Here is an 8,254-nt window from a genome sequence, read left to right as displayed (position 1 = left end):
CTTTCAAATCAGAATTATTCAAAAATAAAACGATTATAATATTTTATATGTTTAATGCTACTTTCTATCCGACTACTTGGCCATTCAAAGGATGAACTAATTCTACAGGCTGGTCTCCTTTCAAACCCCTCTTGATCACATGAGGAATTGTTTTCGGTACCATCCTGAAAACGATAAAATTGTCAACACCAATACTGGTTTGTACACCAAAAAAACTTACGATATACAATCTATAATGGGACAAACTGACAAACATAGTGTACATCCAGTACAATCGTCTGTCACTTTTGGTATGTGTGTCTTTGCGTCGAATTTGATCGCTTGGTATCCAGAATCGTTGCAGGTCATATAGCATTTTCCACAGTTGATACACATGTCCTAAAGAAAAAGTGAAGAAAAAGGTGTCTTGAAATAGATTGGTAGGTGAAACACTTACGTCATCAATCAGTGCTACAACTTGTTTCTTGTTATCCAATTCACCATAAGTTCCAATTTTACTCAACGCTCTACCCATGACATCTTTCACCTTTGGTGGGGAGTTAACACCATTGATTCCATTCATCTCTTTGTTACTATTGAAGGACAGAATATCTTTGTTTGGATCACCGTGGTGCAACACTAATTTTTCTTCATAACGGCCTTCTTTGTGCATGTTTGCTAGTATTTCTTCCCTCTTCTTCTTATATTGTCCAAAATGTGGTAGTTTCTACAACATATACATATAGTGAGGTCCGGAATCTTCCACATGTGTATTACTCACTTGGCCATCAGAATCATACAGAGCCATCACCGGTTTTCCTAGTTGATGTTTGTAAGTGGGTGGACTCTGTCCATCCCAACCAGGAAGACGTCCATCAAGGTACAACAGAGCTTTGAGACCAGTGCAATAGTCTTCTATGAGCGTGAAGTCTTGGTTTTGAACCGCACTACAAACCTGCAGAACACCAGCACCACACTGTATGAACTGAAGAGCAGATTCAGCAGAATCTACACCTCCCACACCTTCAAAGATGATTACACTTTAAGAGAACATTTACATATACGAATTTCATCTATTACCTTGAATCCATAGGTCTGGAAGCGCTTTGGCAATCGATGAGACTGCTCTTAACCCTACAGGCCTGGTAGCTGTACCGCTGACTCCTCCATAAGTTGTCCGTTTATCAGCTCCAACAGCTGGCCATGGTGTACCATTTGCAGTCACACTCATAAGTCCGGAAACTGTGTTTATAGTTGCCACTCCATGTGCACCTCCTAAAGATAAATCTCAGTATAAACATTCAGTTGTGTTAAGTGGAAACATTACCTTTTTGAGCAGCTCTGGCGATAGCTACAACATCAGTCACGTTTGGTGTTACTTTTATGAAGACCGGTATTTTGACAGCCGTTGTAACCCATCTAGATATCTCCTCCACTAGTTCTGGTTTCTGAAAATAGTTTTAAGTTAAGGTAGGTAAAAGAATTTCAATGAGAAATTTTCGTGTATACCTGACCACAAGCTAATCCCATTCCTCGTTCACCAACACCGTGTGGACACGACAAATTCAGTTCTAATGCATCTGCCCCAGCTTTCTCACATCTGGAGGAAAGAGCGAACCAATCTTCTTTCACGAATGGTGCCGATATACTAGCGATCACTATCTGTGAAAATAATTTCGAGGAATCATCTACAGTGTCATCATAAGTGCGTAAAATCTCAAACCTTGCTCGGAAAATCTTTTTTTAGTTCTGCGATTCCACGAATCCAAGTTTCCGTGTATTTTTCCGAAAAAACTTCTATGTTTAGGAAAGAACCTTGTTGGGGTCCAAAATTCTGTCCTGATGTTATTCCTCTGACTATCCTCGGTGAGACGTTGGTACAAATGTCCTGCGAATTAATTGTGGCTCAACCAAAATAACTCATGTAACAAAGCAAATTTTCAATTAGTTTTGTTTCCGAATTATTCATTTTCATATTTCCGTAACGTGAATTGATTAAGTCGACCGGTTTCAGGCCGCGCGGACCCATGTGTTCCCGGATCGCGATGTCTTCAACGTGAGGTCAAGGGGGGATATCGTATGCCGAATTTGTTTAATTGCGCATTTGACAATTGTATAAAAAAGGGCCGTGCCGGGTATAAATTCGAGCGATTTCGTAAATTCAGTCAATGAAGCCAGAGTGTTCCATCAACCGTCCGAGAAGTATACCAGATAGTAAGTACATTCAAGGGTTACACATGGGCAAGGTCTCAGGTATGATTATTTTAATTACTCTTTTGGTTAATTTGTCGGTTTATTTATTTTCCCACATACCCTTCTTTCCGCCGTGGAGTTGTGTAGTAGCTTCAAATGGCCTACACTACCCCATGGACTTTCCCAGTATGCGTAGGTGTGTACGCTAGCTTCAAATGGCGCGTACATGCTTCCGTGTCATCCTTCCACCGTACCGCCCGGGTCCTGGAGGCCATGCATTAGCTTGAAACGGCCTGCATGTCTCCTGGTATCCTAAAAGTACAGGGGTGTACGATGTTAGCTTCAAACGGCCCATCCTACACTCTTGTCAGGTACGTTCCGCCGTCTCTAGCTCAGCCCATCCTTACCGTACCGCCTGAGTTCCTAGAGGTGATGCATTAGCTTCAAACGGCCTGCATCTCTCTTGGGATTCCGAGTGTGCGGGAGTGTACGATGTTAGCTTCAAACGGCCCATCCTACACACCTGCCAGGTATGTTCCTTTGTTACCCTTTTTACCCCGCCTTTCCCTAACCGTACCGCCCGAGTTCTTGGAGATTATGCATTAGCTTCAAACGGCCTGCATCGCTCCTGGAATTCCGAGTGTACAGAGGTGTACGATGTTAGCTTCAAACGGCCCATCCTACACAACTGTCCGGTATGATCCCCTTCGAACTAGACCACCCACCGGGGTTACGGGGGTGGGTACAGCCCCCGTGATTTCGGAACACCTTGGATTCCGAGGGCACCCTCGCGGGTGCGTTCGTCGTCCTTGTTCCGTGGTTTAGTTTTTCCCTCGGTTCACCAAAGTATACCGGCAAACCGCCGTCCGTCTTAACGCCAGTCTCCCTTATAATGACCGACTTTGCCCATGTTACTACCCGCCGTTTGTACGCAACGTAGAGTTAACTTGCATTATTTCACTTACGCTCTTGCTTCATTCTAACTCCGACCGCTTCATCCCGCATTCTTACTTTGCTCACTCATCATGTTTCGACATTAAAAGCACGTTACATCCCGCTTCTGCTTCTGCACCGCTTATTCACCCTTTACCCTGTACGACATCATTATGTATATAGAAGATATTGAATAGAAGTTTCATGGTTATTGTGTGTTTTATTTTTCTCCCGAATAGAGTTTCTAAGATATTTCAGAGATAGGGGACTGTCCGAACTTCATGAACATCTGACCCCTGGACATAACTTTCTCTGACTGTAGCTCCTGGTCACCTGTAGGATACCGCCTACAGGTTCCGAGTGTCCTCAACACTTTAAACTAGAGGTGGCGCCCGAGGTTTCTATCTTCGGAGAAGAAGACGGCAACAGATGGAGACAGGAGGTCGTCACACTCAAATATAATATAGATCCTTTTTCATTAGAAAGAAGCTATTAGATGGCTAGTTTATTAGCTTACATTCTCCAACGTGAAGGTTTTTGTGACAGCAAATGCCCATCCTTGCTCGAATGCCCTCCTCATCATCGCTGTACTGGTAGTTGGTGGAGCAGATGCTAATCCGAAGGGATTCTCAAACTTCATACCACAGAAATCGACGGAAATATCCACAAGATCTATTTCGGTAAAGAAAAGAGGTAGTTTTGGTTTGGTATCTTTTGGTAATCCCTGAAAAAAAACGTATGTGATGGATAAAACTCATCAGGTGACATTCTGAATTACCTCCAGGTGACAATGAATTTGCCATGCTGCTACTTTTCCATCATTCACAGCCTCTACTGTTGTTCCTCCAACTCCAACAAGATCTCCTCCACACCATACTTGCTGATGAGAAGTTGCTAGAGTATTGGTGTCTATCTCAGGCAAATTCCACTTGGTCAACTTTATAGGACTCAAAGCATCTTTTACTGAAAGAGTACAATGTCCGAATGAAGCTAGGTAAAAGCTGAACATCATACAGAGAACATCTGAAAATATTCACGATTAAAAAATGTTTTTGCTCACTTTCTTGGCTCTCAATTCCCGATCCAAAAGCGGTTATCACATAGTTTGCCTTCAGTGTGGTGAGCTGTTCCTTGTCTACCACCCATTGTCCGTTTTCATCTTGTTCCCTCCTTGCAAAGGTGACAGATATGATCTTACCACCTTTGACATTGACAGAATGGGGCGTGAGGAAACCTATAAGTTCACATTTTTCCTCTACGGCCAGTTGCACCTGGAAATTTGAAAAATCATATCGTTTTCAGCATTTCCCCAACAGATATCTTGCCTCTTCAGGTACAGCTCTGATATCAGTGAAACCACCTCTGAATACCACAAACACTCTTCGTGCCCCGCATCTAAGTGCTGAGGTTGCACAATCAAATGCAGTGTCGCCAGCTCCAAGGACTATAACGTTACCTCCCAATTGAGGTAAATCCTTGGAGGTCTTACAAGCGCATAATCCCTTCTTACTGGCCTCCGAAACTTTTGGTAGGAAGGACTTCGAAGTGAAGAACCCCATCGATTCATCCAAGTCTTTGAAGATCGGATCTACTTTTGGTTGAGGCAGACCTATTCCAACAAACACTGCGGCAGAATCTTCGAGCAGTTTCTCCAGTGTTAAGTCTTTCGTGGAGAGCTCTCTGCCATATTCAATCTTCACACCAAGATCTTTGACCAAGTTTATCTCGAAATTGACTATGTCGATCGGTAGACGATACTGAGGAATTTCCCTGGAACTATAAAGAAAGTAGATCATATTAATCTTACGTGGGACGGAAAACTTAGCTTGGTTACTCACCTCAAACCCCCAGCATACTGAGCCTTCTCATAGATGGTGATATTATTGTACCCTAGACGACCCAAGAAGGTAGCGCAGGATAAAGAAGCTGGGCCAGCTCCTAGCAGAACAATCTTCCTACTAGGATCCTTCGGTGATGGCGTTTTAGGGTCTCTTATCTGCCTGACTCCCATCTTACTGAACACTTCAGTGGCGAACTGCTGCAATCCTCCAATATTGATTGGTCCTTCTTCGCTGGCTTGAAGATTGCATCCACCCACGCAGAGGTCACTGGTGGGGCAGACCATACCACATGTGATACCCAAAGGGTTGTCGGAAAATATGGCTTTAGCCGCTCCGTAGTAATTCTAAAACCGAACTCGATGAATTGGGGAATTTCAAAATAACACTCTGATTTTCACCTTGTTCGCTATACTTGTGATGAATGATTTGATGTCCAATTGAGTTGGACAAGATTTTTGACAGGGGGCATCTGCGCATTTCAGACATCTCGCGGCTTCTTTCAATGCGGCACGCTCGCTTAGGGTTGTTGGTTTGATGTCTGTGAAGTCTTTTTCCAGACTTGGACACTTCTGAAAAGATTATATGTTGACTACAAGACTCTAATTGAATGGGGTAGTGGTTGGTTTACTCAATATTGCCTTTATATCAGGTATTCAATGAAGATTCTCGAATAATGCTAGTCATAAAATTAATCTTCTCCTCTTTGGTCATTTTGTGGAAAGTGAGACGAGCTTACGAGTAGTTTCTGACTTTCCCTAGAGTCTAGACAAGTCTTCGTGATAGTTTTTCGATAGGGAGTTGTGATTTCATGCAGATGCTCTTAAATTTGATTCAAAAAAGACCAACAACTTCTCCATTATCATGGTGGTGGTCAATTTTCACTAAATATTGACTGGTTCTTTTGATTCCAAGCCAGGGTTAGTCTTTGACTTGTACATATATTTCAACAGTTGATTGTTGAGGTGGAAAGAAACATTTGTTCTTTACCATTTTTTTGGGACCATGCTAAATAAAACGATAAGGCCATTTTGGGATTTCATAATGGGCTATGACGGTGTGCCACCCCTGGAAAGGGTCAAGTATTAATTAGTGAGAGTTTAACTTACTTTAAAGGGTAGGATTCTTTGAATATCGAGTGTTTCAATGTGTTTGTAATGATCATTAAGATTTGGTTGAAATTCTGTGTTTAATCATTTGTAAAACCATCTGCCAGAAATCATTCCATTCCATGAAATGATTCCTGAGCTATAACACAAACTTACAATTCTTTAATGGATGTTGAACAGCCTGTATCTTTTCGACCTAGCCAAATTTGAAAATATGGTAAGGGTCTTTTTTCCTTCTGTTGAAATATATGTTCAAATCGAATCTCACCCTGTATATGAACTCCTGGATGAATAATATCGCAGAATTACATTCCCTTATTATTACCGTAGCAATAAAGTTGCTTCGTGAAATAGAGAAATGCACGACTGCATATCAAATGCAATAACTCGATTCACCAACGTATACCTAAGGTCGGATAATATCTCCATGGAATATATTGGAGACAATACATGGGTTGAAATAGATAATCCTATTGTTCTTCGCCTATGAAGAAACACAATCAAATTATTTTCTGCATACCTTACAGTTGTTATCTTGGTTCCGCTTCCAGTGTTCTTTGTTTTTCTTGGTGATAGCTGTAGGTATCAAATTGACATATTTTCTGACCTTTGGTTGCAAGGCCATCAAATTCTGCAAATAAATCATACAGATCAGTCGAAACTTCAGATAACAGATGTAATTTCTCTATGATCTCTGTGATAATAATTGAAGCAAAAGTATTTCATTAAAATGTTTCTTTTCGTGTTTTTTTATTTATCATTAAGGAATAAAATTTGACGAAAAGATTGGAAGTAGCTCATATATAATATTGACTTTGATCATTGAATACAAAATGAAATACATAATTCTTTTTTTTATAATGGCATTCAAATCAATGGTGAAGCTAAAAACCTCAATTTTGTGGGCTCAATATAAGTGGTAAAACACTTCTAACTTCTGAAAAATGATCTCTTACCTCGATGTCTGGTAAATCCACACTTATTTTGGCCATGTTAGTATCCGCTTCAGTTCACTATTTCACGAAACAAAATATTAAATTCGTCGTTATCAGCACTCTCACGAACATACACACTGGTATGACTCGTCAGGAGTGACTGTGGCATTTACCAATTCTCAAATTGGTTGACTAGTTCGATAAGTCGAGTTGATGATCAACAATAGGTATCAATGTTGCCGGTAGTACCTAATTCTTCAGAATGCTGTGTTTCGAGTGAAGTCACAGACCATCGAGAGGTGGTGATTTATTTAATAAATTGAATCAGGAAATTGCCAGAAATTTTGAAAATTCTCCGTCCTCTTGGAGAACCTAAAAAAAGTCGTTGGAGTATTTCAATAGTAGATTTTTGAGGTCAGAAGAAAAACTTTTTTCTATACCATTTTAAGTTTTAATAATGAGCTCTGCCACCCCTGGAGAAATAAAATTACCTTCAGAATGACTATCTAAATCTGTGATACTACACATCTGTAGATCTTTCAAAAAGAGCTGCATTCGGTCAAAGTATTCAACTTTGCAAATTTCACAGATATTTTTTAATTTGTGAACATCAAATTACTCGAAAACGGCGCATTATACGAGGAAATATGAAGAATACTCTTACAAAACGTTCAGATATTTATTAGATAGCGTCAAACTCAGTTCAAGAATTGGGTTCTTTTAATTTTCCATTTTTATTGTACGTAATGGTCATGATGGGAAAACTGCAAGACGTGGGTGATATCTTGTGTTCGAATAAGATTCATCAAATAAGTAAAAAACTATGTGCCGAAATTCATTTCATTCGAGAAAACCATTAGTGAGATGAACTAAAAATTTTTTAATATTTTTAACATCCTCTATCTTTTAAACCGAGCCGATTCGGAAGAAATGGTAAATGAAAAAAGGGTTTCTTTTTATCTCTAGTATCTACTGTCTACATATTGGTATGAGTCAAAGACTCACACCCTGTATAGGGTGATTCAGATCTTCATGTAAAACTAATTTAGTGCTGAAAATTAGCTTGTTGGTGTTCTCGGCAAAGACCTTGTACAAATCATCAAACTACCAATCTGATCATCTCAATCCATTTCGTTCTTTCTTCTTGAATTGATGGAAAAACATCAGACCTGACAACGCTGAAACTTCGAAGATTCTGCTCCGTTTTGACACTCAGCTTAATTGATAGATTATTGTGTAAGGAATGTAGATTGGAGCAGATAAACGG

General features: G+C 40.3%; 1 protein-coding gene across 1 annotated transcript; it reads right to left on the bottom strand.

The window, feature by feature from the left end:
• Positions 1-36: 36 nt before the first annotated feature.
• Positions 37-7,172, bottom strand: LOC123309767 (dihydropyrimidine dehydrogenase [NADP(+)]). Its single transcript, XM_044893024.1, has 16 exons — positions 7,009-7,172; positions 6,573-6,683; positions 5,345-5,515; positions 4,944-5,290; positions 4,431-4,881; positions 4,166-4,376; positions 3,884-4,068; positions 3,623-3,829; positions 1,703-1,867; positions 1,489-1,641; positions 1,307-1,427; positions 1,060-1,254; positions 761-1,002; positions 437-706; positions 221-378; positions 37-164 (listed from the first exon to the last, which is right to left on the bottom strand). The coding sequence occupies exons 1-16, from the start codon at positions 7,042-7,044 to the stop codon at positions 65-67; spliced, it is 3,123 nt and encodes a 1,040-aa protein (XP_044748959.1). The 5' UTR covers positions 7,045-7,172; the 3' UTR covers positions 37-64.
• Between the last annotated feature and the right edge of the window lie 1,082 nt (positions 7,173-8,254).

This window comes from Coccinella septempunctata, chromosome 1 (genome assembly GCF_907165205.1).
Source record: "Coccinella septempunctata chromosome 1, icCocSept1.1, whole genome shotgun sequence".
Taxonomy (NCBI): Eukaryota; Metazoa; Arthropoda; class Insecta; order Coleoptera; family Coccinellidae; genus Coccinella; species Coccinella septempunctata.
This window is presented reverse-complemented; position numbering and strand designations above follow the sequence as displayed.